At 43.0% G+C, this 20,264-nt stretch overlaps 1 protein-coding gene across 1 annotated transcript in view; it reads left to right on the plus strand.

Moving 5' to 3' along the window:
* The window catches only part of LOC116622694 (kinesin-like protein KIF28P), a 45,506-nt gene extending 25,620 nt beyond the window's left edge, over positions 1–19,886 (plus strand). Inside the window, exons 6-12 of the mRNA XM_032389250.1 lie at positions 9,559–9,713; positions 13,422–13,533; positions 14,801–14,868; positions 16,638–16,747; positions 17,297–17,418; positions 18,670–18,760; positions 19,741–19,886. Coding sequence (XP_032245141.1) covers positions 9,559–9,713; positions 13,422–13,533; positions 14,801–14,868; positions 16,638–16,747; positions 17,297–17,418; positions 18,670–18,760; positions 19,741–19,799 — 717 coding nt within the window. The 3' untranslated portion in view covers positions 19,800–19,886. The remainder of the gene's footprint in view (positions 1–9,558; positions 9,714–13,421; positions 13,534–14,800; positions 14,869–16,637; positions 16,748–17,296; positions 17,419–18,669; positions 18,761–19,740) is intronic.
* The last annotated feature ends 378 nt before the right edge of the window (positions 19,887–20,264 follow it).

Here is a 20,264-nt window from a genome sequence, read left to right on the forward strand (position 1 = left end):
TATGGATTAAGGTGGCTACTTCCAACCATGGGCTATGGGGTCAGAAACAGAAGAAAGTGAGGCACTTTCTCTTTTCCTACTTCCCCATATCCCTGCTCCACACAGGCTCCCCAGGATGATGATGACCAGCTTTCAGATCCATGAGCCTGGAGAACCACCAGATACTGAACTACCTTTCCAATACTTGGAAGTAGCAAGATAAGGTCTTTGAAACTAGCTAATCCATGTAACTTTCCACTAACTAGAATTTTTGAAAAAACTGAGCACATTTTTCTCCTCCATACTTCTTGGTAGATATCAGAGAGTAAACTCTAGATCATCATCAGTTTGATTCTAAATAGTTATTTACAAAGCCTGGGTAAGCATTACAGTTAACTATGATTTCACCATCTCTGTTCCCTAAGCCACATCCCTAGTAATAGACAGAATGGTGAAAATGAAGATTACCTTGCTCTAACCAGGAATAGTGGGAAAACACTGGACTATATCTAACTCTCTGTTTACCAGCTTTGAAACTTTGGGAAATAACTTACTCGTCCTTAGTCTCAGTTTCCTATTCTGTAAAATGAGACAAATAGCTATCCTGCAGGAGTGCTGGGACACTTAAAGAAGAACCTGCATTTTAAAGAACTTTGAAGGATGACTGGGAAGATGGCAGAGAGGGCTCTGAGCTCACCTCCTTCCACAGAGACAACAACTATGCATAATCCAACTCGCTCTGGAAACGACCTGAAGACTGGCAGAACAGCTCTTCCACAGCTAAAGACATAAAAAGAAACCCACAATGAGAAGGGTAGGAGGGGCAGTGGTCTAGATGGAAACCAATGCCCAGGCACAGAGACCCTCAAGCAAGAAGGATATCACAGGCACCAAGGTATTTCTTGAGGAGCCAGGGTATCAAGCTTTACATCAGGCACCCCCCTGCTCTGGAGACCTGCATCAGAAAGACAAGCCTTATAACACTGGGCTTTGAAAATTAGTGGACTCAACTCTGGGAAAGGTGGAAAGCTCTAAGAAACTGAGAGTCCACTCCTAAAGGGCCAGCACACTACATCACGCACTGTGAGACCCAGCACAGAAACAGTAGTTTAAAAGTGCCTGGGTTATACATGAAGAAGATATAGTGACTAATTTTAGGGCATGTGCCAGAGGATCAGAGATATGTAGGAGCTCTTGTAGAAACAAGAGTGCTGGAAGGCGCTATTTTTCTTAACCTTCTGCCTAGCTGGTCAGTCCTTATGGGAGCCAGTTCTGACACTCTCCACCCACCTTCTTAACACTGTTTGCCCTGCCCGGTGTTTCCCTGTGGACATGCCTCACCCACCCACCCCTGTGGACATGCCTCACCCACCACCCCTTCCCTGTGGAAGGCACCCCTCCACAGAGACTCCTTCCCCAAGGAGGAGGGGAGCCAGCCTTGACCACCAGCACACCTGTAGCAGCTACAGTCGGGCCTCTCAGCAAGCTGGCTTGGGGGCCAGCTCTGCCCATCAGCACACCCACAGCAGGTGCAGCCAGTCACACAGCGGGTGCACACAGCCCACACAACAGATATCCCTGAAGCACCTGGTTCTGATGACCAGGGGGATTGTGCTGCTGGGCCCCCCATAGGATGCCTTCTACACAAGGCCACTACTGTCAGGACCAGGAGATATAGTTAACCTACATAATACACAGAAAGAAAAGAAGGGTCAGACAAAATCAGGAGAACGGAAAATATGTTCCAAACAAAAGAACAAGACAAAACATCAGTAAAAGAACTCAACAAAATGGAAATAAGCAATCTGCCTGATAAAGAGTTCCAAGTGAGACAGGTGCTCCACAGACTAGAGAGAAGAGTGGATGAGCTCAGCGAGAACTTCAACAAAAAGATAGAAATATAAAAAGAACCAATCATAGCTAAGTAATTTGCATTATCAGGGTCCCAGAAAGAGAGAGAAAGGGGCAGAAAATGTATTTCAAGAAATAATACCTGAAAACTTCCCTAACCTTGGTGGAAAAAACACAGACATCCAGGTCCAGGAATCACAGAGAGCCCCAAACAAGATGAACCCAAGGGACTCCACACTAAGACACATAATAATTAAAATATTGAAAATTAATAATAAAAGGAGAATCTAAAGGACAGCAATATTAGAAAAGCAAATTGCTATATACAAGGGAAACCCCATAAGGGTATCAGCTGATTTTTCAGCAGAAACTTGACCAGAAAGGAATGCCATGATATATTGAAAGAGCAGAAAGGAGAAAACCTACAATGAAGAATTCTCTACCCATTAAGGTTATGATTCAGAATTGAAGGAGAGATAAAGAGTTTCCAAGACAGGGGCGCCTGGGTGGCTCAGGTGGTTAAGCATCTGCCTTCACCTCAGGTCATGATCTCGAGGTCCTGGGATCAAGGCCTGTGTCAGACTCTGCTCAGCAGGGAGTCTTCTTCTCCCTCTCTCTCTGCTGCTCCCCCGCTTGTGCTCTCTCTCTCTCAAATAAATAAATAAAAAATCTTAAAAAAAAAAAAGTTTCCAGGACAAACAAAATTAAAGATCATTACCACTACATTAGCCTTACAAGAAATGTTAAAGCAACTTTAAGTGGAAAAGAAAAGGCTCTAACAAGAAGAAAATTGTGCAAGGAAAAAATGTCACTGGCAAAAGCAAACATATAGTAAAGGTAATAAATCAATCACTTCTAAAGCTAGTATGAAGGTTACAAAGCAAAGTAATAAAATTAATTATATATACAAAAATCAGTTAAGGGATACATAACAAAAAATGTAAAATATGACACCATATACATAAAACATGCTGGGGGAGGAAAAATGTAGAGCTTTTAGAATGTTTTTGACCTTCAGCAGTCATCAACTTAATATAGACCTTTATTTACATTGAAAGTTATATGTGAACCTCATGGTGACCACAAACCAAAAACTTATAAGATACACAAAAAGTAAAGAGAAAGGAATCCAAGCATAACAGTAAAGAAAATCATCAAATCACAAAGGAAGACAGCAAGAGAAGAACAGAACAGAGAACCAGAAAAACATCCAGAACACAATTAACAAAATAGCAAGTATATACCTATCAGTAATTACTTTAAATGTATGGACTAAATGCTCCAATCAAAAGACATAGGGTGACTGAATGGATTAAAAAAAAAAAAAAAAAGCCACAAGACCCACGTATATGCTGCCTACAGGGATTCACTTCGGACATAAAGACACATACAGACTGAAAGGGAAAAGATATTCCATGCAATTGGAAGCAAAAAAAATGCTAGGGTAGACAAACTGACTTTAAAACAAAGACTGTGGGGTGCCAGGGTGGCTCAGTTGGTTACGTATCTGCCTTTGGCTCAGGTCATGATCTCAGGGTCCTGGGATCGATATCTGCGTCAGGCTCCCTGCTCAGCAGGGAGTCTGCTGCTCCCTCTCCCCCACAACCACCTACGTGCTCTGTCTCTCTCAAATAAATAAATAAAATCTTAAAAAAATAAAACAAAGACTGTAACAAGAGACAAAGAAGAGCATTACATAATGATAAAGGGATCAATCTAACAAGAGGATATAACAACTGTAAATCTCTATGCACCCAATATAGGAGCGCCTAAATATATAAAGCCAATACTAAGAGACATAAAGGGAGAAAGTGACAGTAATATAATAATAGAAGGGGACTCTAACACCCCACTCATGTCAGTGGACAGATCATCCAGACAGAAAATCAACAGGGAAATGGTGGCTTTGAATGACACGTGCGACCAGATGGACTTAACAGCTACATTCAGAACATTTCATCCTAAAGCAGCAGAATACACATTTTTCTCAAGTGTACATGGAACATTCTCCAGGATAGATTTCATGTTAGGCCACCAAACAAACCTCAATAAACATAAGGAGTGTGAAATCATATCAAGCATCTTTTCTGACCACAATGGTATGAAACTAGAAATCAATTACAAGAATAAAACTGGAAAAAAACACAAACAAGTGGATGCTAAACAACAAGCTACTCACCAACCAATGGGCCAACAAAGACGTCAGAGAGGAAATAAAATAATACATGGAGACTGGGGCGCCTGGGTGGCTCAGTCAGTGAAGCATTTGACTCTTGGTTTCAGCTAAGGTCATGATCTCAGGGTCATGAGATCAAGCCCTGTGTTGGGCTCTGTGCTCAGCAGGGAGTTTGCATGAGATTCTCTCTCTTCCTCTCCCTCCTTCCTCTCCCCACTTGCACTCTCTTTCTCCCTCCCTCTCTCTCTCAAATAAACAAACAAATAAATACCTTAAAAAATTCATGGAGACAAATGAAAATGGAAACATAATGGTTCAAAATCTTTGGGATGCAGGGGCACCTGGGTGGCTCAGTTGGTTAAGCATCTTACTCTTGTTTTTGGCCCATGTCATGATCTCAGGGCCCTGAGATCAAGCCCCGCATCAGGCTCTGCACTCACCTGGAAGTCTGCTTGTCCTTCTCCCTCTGCTCCTCCCCTGCTCATGTGCTCTCTCTCTCTCTCTGTCTCTCTCTCAAATAAATAAAATCTTTTTAAAAAGTCTTTGGGATGGAGCAAAAGCACTTCTAAGAGGGAAGTTTATAGTGACACAAGCCTACCTCAAGAAACAAGAAAAATATTAAATAAACAACTTAACCTTATACCTAAAGGAACTAAAAAAAGAAGAACAAAAGCCAAACGTAGTAGAAGGAAGGAAATAATAAAGATCAAAGTCAAAATAAATGAAATAGAGGCTAAAAAAAAGAAAATATCTATGAAATTAAGAGCTGATTCTTTGAAAACATAAAAAAATTGATAAGCCTTTAGCCAGACTTATCAAGAAAAAAAGAGAGAATACCCATATACATAAAATCAGAAATTAAAGAGAAGTTCAACAGACATCACAGAAATACAAAGGATCAGGGCACCTGGGTGGCTCAGTCAGTTAAGCATCTGCCTTCAGCCCAGGTCATGTTCCCAGGGTCTTGGGATCAAGTCCCGCATTGGGCTCCCTGCTCAGCAGGGAGTCTGCTTCTCTCTCTACCCTTCCCCCTTCTTGTGCTCTCTTTCTCACTCTCTCTCAAATGAATAAAAAAACTTTAAAAAAAAGAAATACAAAGGATTATAAGAGACAACTACAAAAGATTATGCACCAACAAATTGGACAACCTAGAATAAATTGATAAATTCCTAAAAACAATCTTCCAAGTCTGAATCAGGAAGAAATAGAAAATCTGAACAGATCAATTACTAGTAACAAAAGTGAATTGGGAATCAAAGAACTCCCAACAAACAAAAGTACAGGACCAGATGGCTTCCCAGATGAATTCTACCAAACATTTTTTTTTAAAAAAGATTTATTTATTTTAGAGAGAGTGAGTGTGTGCAAGCATGATTTGGGGGAAGGGCAGAGGGAGAGGGAGAGAATCTCAAGCAGACTCTCCTCCGAGCACAGAACCCAACTCAGGGCTTGATCTCACAACTCTGAGTCATGACCTGAACCGAAATCAAGAGTCAGGCACTCAACCGATGAGCCACCCAGGTATCCCTCTACCAAACATTTAAAGCAGTGTTAATATCCTTTTCAAACTATTCCAAAAATTAGGAGAGGAAAGAAAGCTTCCAAATTCACACTATGAGGCCAGCATTACCCTGATGCAAAAAATAAATAAATAAATAATTGCAGATCAATATCCCTGATGAATATAGATGCAAATGTCTTCAACAAACTAAATTCAGCAATACATTAAAAGTATCATTCCCCACAAATCAAGTGGGATTTATTGCAGAGATGCAAGGATGGTTCAATATTTGCAAATCAATCAATGTGATATACCACATTAACAAAATGAAGGCTAAAAATCACATGATTATTTTGATAGATGCAGAAAAAAGCATTTGACAAAACTTAACATATGTTCACAATGAAAAGTCTCAACAAAGTGGATTTAAGGAGAACAACTCAATGTACATAATAAAGTCCTTATGTGCCAAACCCACAGCTAGCATCATACTCAATGGTGAAAAACTAAAGGCTTTTCCTTTAAGATCAGGAACAAGGCAAGGATGTCCACTCTTGCCACTTTTATTCAACAGAGTACTGGAAGTCCTAGCCAAAGGAATCAGATAATCAGATGTGGAAAAGAATAAAAGGCATCCAAATAAGTACAAAAGAATTAAAATTTTCATTATTTGTAGGTAAGATGATACTATACATAGAATAAAGACTACCAAAAAACTATTAGAATTAATAAATGAAATCAATAAAGTTTCAGGATAAAAAATTAATACACAAAAATCTATAGACTTTTATTTCTATACATTGATACTGAACTAGCAGGAAAAGAAATTAAGAAAACAATTCCATTTACAATTCTATCAGAAAGAATAAAATACCCAGCAATAAATTTAACCAAGGAAGTAAAAGAAATGTCTTCTGACAACTATAAGACATTGATAAAAGAAACTGAAGAAGACACAAATAAATGGAAGGACATTCCATGCTCATGGATTGGAAGAACAAATACTGTTAAAATGTCTATACTATCCAAAGCAAGCTACAGATTCAATGCAATCCCCATCAAAATACCAATACTATTTTTTTTTTTTAGATTTTATTTATTTATTTGAGAGAGAGAGAATGAGAGACAGAGAGCATGAGAGGGAGGAGGGTCAGGGGGAGAAGCAGACTCCCTGCCGAGCAAGGAGCCCGATGCGGGACTCAATCCTGGGACTCCAGGATCATGACCTGAGCCGAAGGCAGTCGCTTAACCAACTGAGCCACCCAGGCACCCACCAATACTATTTTTTATAGAACTAATAATCCTAAAATTTATATGGAACCACAGAAGACTCCAAATAGCCAAAGAAATCTTGAGAAAGAGGAATAAAGCTGGAGGAATTGCAATCCCAAATTTCAAACTATACTACAAAGCTACAGTAATGAAGAGTATGGTACTGGCACAAAAACAGACAATAGAGCAATGGAACAGAATAGAGAGCCCAGAAATAAACCCACACTTTTATGGTCAATTAATCTATAAAAAAAGAAGGCAAGAATATACAATGGGAGAAAAGACAATCTCTTCAATATATAGTGTTGGGAAAATTGGCCAGCTATGTGCAAAATAACAAAACTGAACCACTTTCTAATACCATACACAACAATAAATTCAAAATGATTAAAGACCAAAAGTGATAACTGAATCTACATAAAGAAAAAAGAAAACATAGGCAGTAAATGCTCAGATAGTCTTAGCAATATTTTTTTGGATATATCTCCTTAGACAAGGGAAACAAAAGCAAAAATAAACAGTTGGAACTACATCAAAATAAAAAGGTTTTGTACAGCAAAGGAACCCATCAACAAAAATGGAAAGGCAACCTACAGAATGGGAGAAGGTATTTGCAAATGACATATCCAATAAGGGGTTAGTATTCAAAATACATAAAGAATTTATAAAAATCAACATCAAAATCAAAACAAGGAACAGTCTGATTTAAAAATTGGACAGAGGCTCTGAATAGACATTGTTCCAAAGACTGATACACATACATGAAAAGATGCTCAACATCACTTATCACCAGGGAAATGCAAATCAAAACCACAATGAAATATCATCTCCCACCTGTCAGAATGGCTTAAATCAAAAACACAAGAAATAACAAGTGTTGGTGAGAATGTGGAGAAAGGGGAACCCTCGTGCACTGTTGGTGGGAATGCAAACTGGTGCAGCCACTGTGGAAAACGGTACGGAGGTTCTTCAAAAAATTAAAAATAGAAATACCATGACAATCCAGTAATTCCACTGCTGAATACTTACCCAAAGAAAATGACAACACTATGTGAAAAAGATATATGCACCTCTGTATTTATTGCAGCACCATTTACCATAGCCAAGATATAAAAATAACCTAAGTGCCCACTGATACCATATGGTATATATACTCAATGGAATATTACTTAGCTTTAAAAAAGAATGAAATCTTGCCTTTCAGGACAACATGGATGGACCTAGAGGGTATTAGGCTAAGTGAAATAAGTCAGAAAAAGAAAAATACCATATGACTTCACTTGTATGTGGAATCTTAAAACACAAGGCAAATGAACAAACAGATGCAAATAGAAAGAGACTCATAAATACAGAAAGCTGGTGGTTGCCAGTGGGAGGGTTTAGAGGAATGGGTGAAATAGGTGAAGGGGATTAAGATGTATCTACTTCTAGTTAAAAAATAAGTCACAGGGATGAAAAGTACAGCATAGAGAATACAGTCAGTAATATTGTAATGACATTGTATGGAGACATTTGTTAACTCCACTCATCACGGTGAGCATTTTGTAACATATATAATTGTCAAATCACTATGTTGTACACCTGAAACTAATGTAATGTTGCATGTCAACTGTACTTCGATTAAAAGTAAAAAAAAAAATAGGAGCCCCTGGGTGGCTCAGTTGGTTAAGCATCTGACTCCTGGTTTCGGCTCAGGTCGTGATCTCAGGGTCATGAGATCGAGCCACGGGTGGGGCTCCACACTCAGTGGGGAGTCTGCTTGAGATTCTCTCTCTCTGCCCCTCCCACCCCACTCACGCGTGCACGTGCACACTCTCTCAAATAAATACATCTTTTTTTTAAAGTAAAAGAATAAAGAACTTTATAAACTTTAAGTACTATTCAGATGATTTTACATTAGTAACATTCATAAACTTTATATATGGTTTGCCCTTTTTTAACTTGATGTTTTAGAGGCAAGGGAAGAAATCCACTGAAAAAATATGTGTAGGGATCTAGCATTACACTCTGCGTATTAGTGTCAGTAATGATATTAACACCTGTTACTGTATGCTGGGCATGGTGAGAACCATTACTTCTCTTATCTCTTACCCTCCTAACACCGCAATAATATGCTGTGATCCCTGTTTTTCAACTAAGACAGTTGCAATTCTGAAAAGCTAGTTCTCACAGTCATGTAACCAGCAAGGGGATCTGTCACATTCTAAAATCTACGTTCTTTTCCCCTCCCTGCATGACCACACTGTTCCAAACATTTCCTTATTTTGCAGATTTCCCAGTATTTTCTACTTAAAACGTTTGATCACAGAAATACTAGAGCAGTAATTGGTACCTAATATACCACTGGAAATAGCTTTGCAAAATTGAGAAGGAGCAACTGAGACATTTGGGCCTGATGATGTATTAATGTGAAATGTCATTGTAAAGAAGATGGCCTTTTTTGAGAGAGAGAGAGAGAGAGGAGAGGAGAGTGAGCAGGGGTGGAGGGTCAGAGGTAGAGAGAGAGAATCTTAAGCAGGCTCCTTCACCAGCAGGTAGTCTGACATAGGGCTGGATCTCACAACTCTGAGATCATGATCTGAGCCGAAACCAAGAATCGGGTGCTTAACCGACTGAGCCACCCAGGTGGTCCGAAGGTAGCCTTTTAATTTGTAAATTTTAATATATAATTTTGAGTGTGATGTACAGTTAGAAAAAATGTTTTAAAGTGTGAACTAGATTGACTTTATATGTAGCCTGCTACCACTCTAATAGCATGACTTGTGGCGATTTCCTATAGGTTTTCCCAGACAGCGACCTCACCAAGCACTCCAGTATTAATTTGGTGGATTTAGCAGGAAGTGAAAGGCAGAAATCTTCAGGATCTGAAGGAGACAGACTGAAGGAAGGATCACGAGTTAACTTAAGTTTAACCAATTTAGGAAATGTTATCAGGTAAATAATCGGTGCATGGGTATTTATTTCTGCCGTAAAAATGGCCTCAGAAATTTTTAAAAAATCAGATTAATCATAGCCCTTGGTTCATGACCCACTCATGAATTCATTGGCTCATACCTGGTCCTCCTATATATTTTATTTTAAACTTATTGCTTTTTAATAAAACTAAAAACACCAGTAAATTCACCACCCAACCCAAGAAATAGTTGGTATTTCTGTGCTATGCTCCCCTTGGAGGTAGCCACCATCTTGAATTTTGCTTATCCCCTCTCTGTCCCTTGCTCCCTTTCTTTTTTCACCCATTCTTATTTTATCACTTGTGAATATTATTAGTTAGTGGCACTCATTTTTGAAATGTACAAAAAGGGTAAAATATTATACTATCTTTAGGATCTTGTTCTTTTTTAAGTGATCAAAGTATAAATTATATAAAGTACACAAATCTTAAATGTTCAGCTTGGTGAATTTTTATATGTATATATCTATGTAATTACCACCCAGCTCAAGATATAGAACATTTCCAAAACCCAGAAAGCTCCCTTGTACCCTCCTCCTAGCTTTTACACCCACCAAAAGAAGTTGACCTTTGCCACTAGAAATTGGTTTTGCCTAACTGTATTGATTTTCATCTAAATGACTGTATCTATGAGACTAAGCCATGTTTCTCATGTAATGTATCAGCTCTTTTTCATTGCTATGTAGGATTCCATTGTAGAAAATATACCACAATTCATTTATCCATTCTCTTATTGATGGACATTTCGTTTGTATCCAGGTTTTGACTATGAATAATGTTGCTATGTTGCTATGAACATTCTTGTACATATGCTTTGGGGAAAACAATTTCTCATTCCCCTCAAGGATACACCCAGTAGTGGAATTGTTGGGATTGGCTTTTTGATCCAACATTATTAACAATATGTATCCATGTTATGTGTGGCTTTGGCTAATTTGCCCTCTCTTCTGTCACTAAACATTGTGTTTATGAGATCCCCTGTTGTAGTAGAAGTTGTTACTTCTTTTTCATTATGATGTAGTGGGGAATTCCATTGTGGGCATATGCCACAATTTATTCATTTGTTCTCCTGTTGGATTGGCATTTTGGTTGTTTCCAGGTTTTGGTTATTTGCTATTATAAACAGTGCTATTATGAACATTCTTGTACAAATCACTGGGTATCACTATATTAAAGTTTCTCTTGAGTATAGACAAAGGACTGAAATTGTTGAATTATTTGTAAGGTGTATGCAATACCTATTTTTTTGGCAATACCTAACTTTTGACAGTGGGGACAAATTATTTTCCAAGCGTTTGAGCCAATTTATACTCTCAGCAGCAATAAATATCCCATTGATCCACATCTTTTCTAAGGCTTAGTATTGTCACATTTCTTGATATTTACTAATTAAATGGTCTTGCCATGGTCTTGATATTCCTGGTTACTAGAAATTTTGAGCATCTTACCATGGTCTTGATATTCCTGGTTATTAGCAAGTTTGAGCATCATTTGATACATTTACTGGCAATATGTCTCCTCTCAAAATACCTGTTATGTTTTGCCTCAGTCTATTCAGTTACTGTCTTTTTATTGACTTTTAGGTGTTCTTTACATATTTTGTATTACTCTTTCCTCAGGTATATAATAAATATCTTCTCCCAGCAGGTAGCTTGTCTTTTCACTTTAAGGTATCTATTGATGAGCAGAAATCATGGTAATGGTTTTTGTTTTGCATTTCTTGTGTCTTGTTTAAGGAAAGTAGAGTCCAAAAGTTATCTCCCTACATTTCACTTAATTTCCTATCCATCTGGAGTTGACGTCTGTGTGTAGTGTAGGGTAGGCGTCCTTTTCATTATTTTTTCCTTATAGATTACCAATTTTTCCAGTTACACTTGTTGAATAGTCTCTCCTTTCCACAGTGGATTTTCTGCGCTACCTCTGTCATAGACCAAAATTCAATATATTTGACTTTCAACTGGTCAAAGTCTAAATATTAATAAATGCTTCATCCTCTTCCTGAATAATACAAGGATCTCCATCCTACATTTGTAATTGTTGATATGTATGTTAATTCTATTCTTCTTTAACCCCAAAGACATTATTATTTCTATTTTACACAGTGTTCATTTTTCTTTTTAAAGATTTTATTTATTTATTTGACAGAGAGAGAGATAGCGAGAGAGGGAACACAAGCAGGGGGAATGGGAGAGGGAGAAGCAGGCCTCCTGTGGAGCAGGGAGCCCGATGTGGGGCTCGATCCCAGGACCCTGGGATCATGACCTGAGCCAAAGGCAGATGCTTAATGACTGAGCCACCCAGGCGCCCCCACAGTGTTCATTTTTTTAAATTATTCACTCCTTCTTGAACCTCAGAGCTGCTAAGATCAGTTTCCTCCTGGTGGAAATATATTCTATAGAATTTCCTTCAGTGATCACTTGCTGATGGCAAATTCTGCTTTTGTTCGGTTGAAATGTATTTATTTCACCTCATTCTTGAAAGGTAATTTTGCTGGGTATATAATTCCAGATGTGTAGAATTTTCTTTCAACTCATTATGGTTACAGTCTCCTGTTTTCTGCCAGTGGTCTAATTGCTATTTCCTTGAGGATAATCTATCTTTCCCCCTCGCTGCTTTTAAACTCTTTTGTTTTGATTTTCTCCAATTTCATTGTGTTGCATTTGAGTGTGAATTTATTTATTCTGCTTGGAATTCCCTGGCCCCCAAAGCTCTGTAGATTAGTGATTTTCATCAGGACTGGAAAGTTCTCAGCCATTACTTCTCACGTACTGTCTGTGCCCATTTATTTTCTCTCTTCTCTTCTGGAACTTCAATTAAACCATTTAAATATTCTCACACTGTCCTCCATGATTCTTAACCTTCCTCGCTTGTTTCCCGTCTCGTGTCTCCAGGCTGCAATCTCATTAATCTCTTCTGAACTATCTAGTTCACTAATTCCAATTACAGCAGTGTCTAACTTGCTGTTAAACCTGTCCATTGTATTTTTCGTTTCAATTACTGTATTTCTTTCTTTCTAGAAGATCATTTTGTCTCTTTTCCAAACCTGCTAGATTAACTCTATAAATTCCTTGTCATTGCTTGTGATCATAATTTCCCATCGATGGGATTGCCTCCCTCCTCCTCCCTGCTCCGGTCAGTGACAACACCACTGTGTTTGCGGTCCCCTGGAGTTGGGTGGGGATTGGCCCATTTGCTTATTCATGCTTTCTCTGGTGCCTTGTCATATGGGGTCCTAACTTTATGGGCTCTTCTGAAAGCAGTAGGAGAGAAAAGCAAGAAGAGGACTTAAACCTACTCCCCATTCTCCCCTACTCCACCGCTAGCTGGCTGCCCTCTTCCTCAGATTGAACTCTTCTTTATACACAGATTTACAATAGCCTGCAGGCTCCCCGGGTTTTCCTCACATGATTAAGCATGTTTGTTCCTCAGATCTAAGCTTCCCTCTGTCTGTCATGGTCTCTCCAGGGTTGAGGGCAGGGAGGGAGCCTGTGGCCCATGTGGGTAGCCGTCTTGCTGCAGCATCCTCGCACAGAAGGTGTCTCAACTAATTGATATTAGTTAGAGTCATGCCTCGGGTTTATGGGGTCAACGAGGGGACGGGTGGGGTGTTTCTGACTTATTCCCAGGGAGGCAGATTTCTTCTTGACATATTTTTTTATCTGTTGTTTTGTATTTTCTTTTTCATTCAGTGCTCTGGCTGATGCAGCCACGGGGAAGAGAGTCTTGCATGTTCCCTACAGAGATTCTGTTCTGACCAAACTGCTCCAGCCAGCTCTGGGCGGGAACAGCAGAACGACTTTGGTAAAGTGATTCTCTTACAGCATGTGACACCAATTTAGCTGTTGCTGTTGTTGTCGCTGTTACTGTTGTTGTCGCTGTTACTGTTACAATTATGCTTAGTGTACTATGATGTCACACTTTGCATTTATGTAGCGCATTCTTACCTAGCTCGTGACTCCTGGAACTCTTTCTATTACAATGTTCAAATATTGTTCATTTTCGTTTTTTATTTATTCTTTTCTGTAGTGTTCAGGCTCTCTACAAGGAACATACTATTATTATCAGGAAAAAACATCAGATTTTTCAAATCACACTGATAAGGTCGTACTATTCTAAATCAGGGGTCATTCAGGGCAAGACTGGAAATCAGTTTGACCATGTGTGAGACACAAGGCAGGTGTTTAACCTGGAGAGGAGCTGAACTGTGTCACCCTAGCAAAGACTCCAGACTCTTACTACTGAAGGTTTGCCAAGTGGGTACAATGTAGAATGTGTTAAAATCAGGATTCTGTGCTCTTTGGCTTCAGGTGTGGGAAGGAACAAAGCCGGGCAAACTCTGCCTGCCTCCTGCTTGCTGTCCTGATTGGGAGAGAAATGCTCACTGCCTGGCCTGTTCTGTGCATGCTCTCCCAAATTCACAGAAGACATCCTTGTTCTCTATCGCCGAATCTTGCCTACGCATTTAAAAATATTTCAAAGTTCTTCTGGTTGTCTGTTTGCCCGTGGGCCACAGTGGGCACATCCCCCAAGAACCTGGACTAAAAAAGGGCCCATAAGATGCTCAGAATGTTAGACTACAAAGTCAAGTGTAACAGGTCTGCAGGGCAAGGCCCTGACTTGGGCGCTACGACGCTTTAACAGAGAAAGATGTGGTTTGGGAGGAAGTTGGGGGTCACTTAAAAGAGTATCTCTGCAAAGCCAACATCCAAGTGCCAGATCCTCTGTGGCTCCAATCCTATTTCCGGCACAGTTATCTTAACACCTCCTTTGTTTTATTTCTAAAGTGGATATGCTAACAGTATTCCCTTGAAAGTGTTGTTGTGTGTGTTGTGAATTTGTGTCGTGTGTTTGTGTTGTGTATCTGAGGTGTCTGTGAGCTGTGTGTGTCGTGTGTGTGGGGGTATATGTGGGGTCAGCATATGCTATAAATGTGTCACGTGCGTTTTCCGACTTGTAAAGCTTGAACAATACTGTAAATTACAAGATATTCTATGAACATTAGCTGTACAATATCTACAACAAAAAAACCCTCTAAAATCACACAAGCTGAAAGGGCTATTTTTTACAGATAGCAGCCATAAGCCCCGCTGACATCTGCTATGAAGAAACTTTGTCCACATTAAGATACGCTGAAAGGTACGGGTATGAATATTTACTATCCCTAGTAGCTCTCGGTTCTAAATCTGCCAGATTCTTCTGGTATCCTCTACCCTATGGGTTGGCAGTTGGGAAAGAGGTGCGGGAGGAGACAAGACAGAATGCTTCCTGGGAACTGGGGCCCTCCTGAGCCTGTCACTCGGTCGCTCCAGCTCTGCATGGGAAAGACACCGGGGGTGCAAACCGATGGGGAAGGGCTTGCCAATCCCCCGATGTGATTGGCATTGTCCTCCCTGTATTTTCCTGCCAAATAGCATGGCCATTCATACATTTCTTCCCTTGTCACATGGCCCACGGGGAGCGCGGAGTGGCAGGCAGAGGACTTTTATGCTAATAATGTGGGAGGCAACTCCCCGGGCTGGCACCCACTTTCCCGCTCCGCAGCTTTCCCCCCAGGCTCATTCTCATTTCTCCAGGCCCCACGCATACAGATCATACTCTCGGAGTAGGCCTGGCGGTCATCGGCATCTCCTCCCGGGGAGGGTTCATCATCGCCAGTTTCCTTCTGTCCAATGGGGCTGGGAAGCAAGTCTACACACTTAGCCTGGGGAGGAGGCTGCAGCCCAGACAGGTTCCTGATTTTCAAGGCAGGTATCTGGATCCTGCTTCTCCGGACCCTTTTAAGAAAGATGAGGGTACGGGGTGAGGGATACTCTAAGGAGGGTAGAAGCCACAGGCTGCCACCCCTCCTCCTTTCCTTTATGTGGCGGACATTGAGAATCTACCACTGAGACCCACCTATCGGGTTCAGATGGGACCTTGGGATTCTGGGCCTCCCCAGCCCTCAGCTGCATCCCATATGGAGGGAGGTGATTTCTCATCAGAGTTGGGGTGAAGAACACAGGCGATCAGGCACGAACTGTGCCAGACACATGGCAGATGCTCCAAACCATAGCTGTTACTGCGCCACCAAGTAGTGGCCGCTCGTCGGGGGCTTCCCTGTGGCCTGGGCTCAGGGAGGGAACCTTGCATTTCAAGGACACAGACTAGTGTCCTGCCTCGTGCAGCCTCAAGACCGTGTTACATCATTAGACATTTCTTCCAGCATCTGCACCACAAGCTCAGATCTTTGGGTCAATTTTGTCTCTCTGCTTACCAGGTGCAAATCTGCTGCCAGCAGATTTCACGTGAGAGACTATGTGATGCAGAGGAAGGAGAAAACAGTAGCCAAAAGTCCCGGGCTCTGAGCCCGGATGTGCCACGGGCTGTGTGACTTGGGCGCCAAGCCTTGGAGATCCTCTCCTCCTCAGTGAAAGGAGTAAGGTGGCCAGAGTTAGTAAATAAAAACACAGGATCCCCAGTTAAGCTCAAATTTCAGATGCAGAGCAAGTCAGTGTGTTAGTGTAAGTATGTCCCATGCAATACACTAGAGGCAGTGAAAAAGTTAACCCCCAGGACCCCCACCCGTCTGGGGCACGTGCAGAGCAGCGTGGACAGCCTCCAGGGTTGAGTTAGGACAGTTGCAGCCGCCCTGACTGTGTAGACTCTTCCACTAGTGGAGTCAGCCCAGTCGGCCAAGTGCATTCAGGACCCAGGACGTGTCAGGGCCGGGCTGTGGGCCCGGCTGAGCTGCTCATGTTTATTTGAGCGGGTGGACATCACTCAAGTTCCTTCTGGCCTTAACGATTCACTGGAACCCAACACAGTGGAACCAGCTGGGCTGAAAGGCTCCTGTTCCGCCAGTTGCCGGCCAGTGCTCTGCAAAGGGGCCCAGGGCCTGAGTGTGTGTTCATGTTTGCACATGGAAGGGCTAAAAAGATCCAGAACAAAGCCGTGGTCAACACCTCGACGCTGATGAGAGAGTCAAAGGCAGAGAACAACAAAGTACTGCTCACACGTGGAAATTCCAGGATGGCAGGTAAACTGAGTCTGGAGTCAGTGCCCGGTCCAGGTCAGGCTGGGAGCAGGATGGAGGGAGGGACCGGCTGCAGCCTCAGCATGAGGCTTGGTCGGGGGGCGGCGAACACCTGCCTGGAATCGCTGGAGCCCTAGCCCAGGCCAGGGCAGCCTCTAGGAACATTTTGGCCCTGGCCTCGGAAAAGCACACTTTATTTTGAGGTAAACGCAGAGTCGCATGCAGTTGTAAGAAATAACGGCCCTGCCCGTCCTGGAGAGTCATTTTCAGTCTCATTTTTATTGCCATTTTTATTCCGAAGTCATGGTTTCTACCGAGACTACACTTTCCTTCCCAGAATTGCACGGCGGCCATCTGTCGTTTATTCTACTAATGGTCTCATGCAGTTAAATGATGTTCAACTCTCCAGAAACCTTAGTGGCAGCACCCCGACCTCACCATTAATCCCTGGGGGCAGCAGAAGAGCTCACGATGCCTCAGCTGGTTATTAGTTATTCTGCTCCTCCCCCTTGACATTGCATACCTGTTGCTGAAAATGCCTCCCCCTTCCAGAGCGGCTGGCCTACCCGCTGGCAGAACCAGGGCCCAGACCGCAGACTGGCCAGCCGACCTGGGCGCACCAGCTGGAGCAGGCTCGGGAGGAGTGGCATCAGCAGTATCTGGCCATCACCCAGGTGAGCCTCACTGCCTCCACCTGCAGAGGCCGGGCCCCACGGGGAGCTGCGGCCAGGTGGATTATGGGAGTGGCTTCTGTTTTCAGTGAACATGTAGTATGGGAGATGTGACAATGACTTACATTAATGCTATCGGCAGGGACAAGAGGGAAGGAAGCCAAGAGGCTTGATGAGTGAGGCTGAGGGTAGATTCGAGGCTGTTGATAATTACCATTCAGGGAGAATTTGAGGACTACGACAAACTGTCTTGTGGGGACATATTGTGCCTACCCTGTCATTCACTGGCAGTATCAGATCCTAAATGGGCTGCGATGTGAATTTCGTACGTGGGTCAGGGAGATGCCCTCTTGGTCCCCCATCCACAGCACACTCCCGCCATGACCTGGCCCCCCAAAGCCACAGGTTCTGCATGAACCCCAAGTCAGGGGCCAGATGTGGAGCACTTTGGGAGTGGTGGCGGAGGTCCAGCCGGGCTTCTGAAAGGCTCGTGAAGCCTGGAAGAGGGGTGAGCCTCAGGCCAGGGGAGCCTAGTGCAGGCAGGGTCTGCAGCACCAGGAGGCCAGGCCGAGTTAGGGCCCAAGGATTCTAGAGGTGTGGACAGTAACAACGGCAAAGCTTCTTACCCTCCTTACTCTTTATCAGAATTCCAAGATTTAAAAGCTTTCCTTGTGCCTGCACCATACAGTCTGGTTCTCATTGACTATTGATCCTCTAGAAGTCCAAGACCAATCTGTACTATACTCAGGGATGAAACACGTTCAGGTGACCAAGAGAGAGTCCTACAGCATGTCCCATTTTGTCATCAATGTCTGATGACCAGTGAGCTCGCCAGCAGGACGGGGGAGCATGAGATGTAGGGGAGAAGGCTTAGTGGAGGCCCAGGGAAGGATGAGCCAGGTGAGGCACTGGCCTGGGGCGTCGGGATGGCGGGGGACTCGGGGGGAAAGTAGAAGTCAGGGTGGAAGGGGTCGATGCAGGGCAGCCAGGAAGCGGGAACAGAGTTGGAGACGGGCTACACTTTGCAACACTCCTGTCCAGATAAACTCAGGCCCCCGATGGCCGACCTGCCAAAGGGGCTCACCCCTGCTCAGTCGAGCCCCCAGCCCCACTCAGCCTTCCTCGTCCGGGTTCGCTTTACTGGGCGATTTGACAGGATGTATAGACAAATGGCTTTGGTGCGAAGTGGATAGGACAGGAATGCTGCTCTCTCCTGAGCGTGCAGGCCCTAGGACCTCTCCATGTCTCCTCCAGGAGCGGCAGATGACCGAGACCTTCCCTCACCTTCTCAACGTCAACGAGGACCCACAGCTCACGGGTGTTCTCAAGTACTTCATTCAGGCTGGTACTCACCCCTCTTGATTCACTCTGCACCTGCCCTTGCTTCTTGCTTCACAAGCATGTTTCTGGTTCTTTTGAATCTCTGTTTTTGTGGTAAATATACGTAACATAGAGTTCACCATGCTGACTATTTTTAAGTATACAGTTCAGGGACATTAGTGTGTTCACAGTGCTATGCAACCATCACCCCGATCCATCTCCAGAACCTTCCTTCTTCCCAAACTGAAACTCTGTCCCAATTCAACAATAACCCCCTGCCCTTGCCAGTATCAGATCGTAAGTGGGCTGCACTTACGACTATTCTAGGCACCCCATATAATTGGAATCGTACAATATCTGTCCTTTTGTGACTAGCATGTTTCACTGAACATAATGTCCTCAAGGTTCATTTATGTTGTAGCAGGTGTCAGATCTCCTTCCTTCCTTTTTAAGGCTGAATAATAGTCTATTATATGTGTATACCACATTTTTTTTATCTATTCAAACTTTGGAAAATGGCATCGGTATTATAGTAACATCTGGCTTTCTGCACCCTGGCCTTACACACACCCCCGGACAGGAGAGGGTTCATGCGGGATGGAAGTGGGGGGCAGCCCCCCAGGAGGGCCGATGTTGTGCTCTGGGCCTTGTCTGGGGGTCAGTGACAGGACTGAAACAGAGCTTCACAGACCAGGACCTTCCCCGTGGCCAGGCTTCATTGCATCTCCCAAGGCCCAGACGAAACAGTTTCTTCCTCCAGAATTCCCACCAATAAGGTGGAATTTGAAAAAAGTTAGGAATCCCACCAGAACAGCGCAGAACGTAAAACAATTATCCCTAAGGCAGGGTGGTGTCCAAGGACTTATTACTGAAAATCCTAGCAGCAAAATCCCCTCGCACGATCCTCTTGGAGACAAAATAGCACTGCCCAAACGTGAGACATGATCCCTGTCCAGGTCAAATCCTGACAAACTTTGAAGACCAATTATCCCAATTCTTTTCAAGGTTTGTGTGACGCTGGTCGGGCTGCGTCAAATGCCATCCTTCTTCAAGGTTTAGGGTAAGTCTACACGAACCATCTTTGTCCAGCATGCATGAGCTGTGACCAGTCAGTCAGCCCACGGGAGAATCTCAGTGTTTGTCTGGTTGTCGCCGGGCCAGGCCACAAAGCCTGCTGGACAACCCGGAACAAGAAAGTACCAGACTGTCCTCAGGATCCACTCCAGGGCTTAGGGAAGAAAGCCTTGGAAGGGCTTTCAAGCTCTCACTGGAATCCCTCCTGCTGCGCCCACCTTGTCTCCTTGGCTCCGATGTGGGGAGAAAGGGGAAGGCCAGTGGCTAGACACTGTATGAGAATTTAGCACACGGGGACATAAGTAGATGAGGCCAAAGAGTGAAAAGAGAGCCCACAAGTGGTTCACGTCTTTCGTGACCACTCCCTGTGGGGACCCTACACAGATCTGTAAATGGCTGAACTCAAGAGGATCTGAGGTTAAAACCTTTCCCACAGCATCCCTGGGCACCAAGCA

This window comes from Phoca vitulina, unplaced genomic scaffold (assembly GCF_004348235.1).
Source record: "Phoca vitulina isolate PV1807 unplaced genomic scaffold, GSC_HSeal_1.0 scaffold54, whole genome shotgun sequence".
Taxonomy (NCBI): Eukaryota; Metazoa; Chordata; class Mammalia; order Carnivora; family Phocidae; genus Phoca; species Phoca vitulina.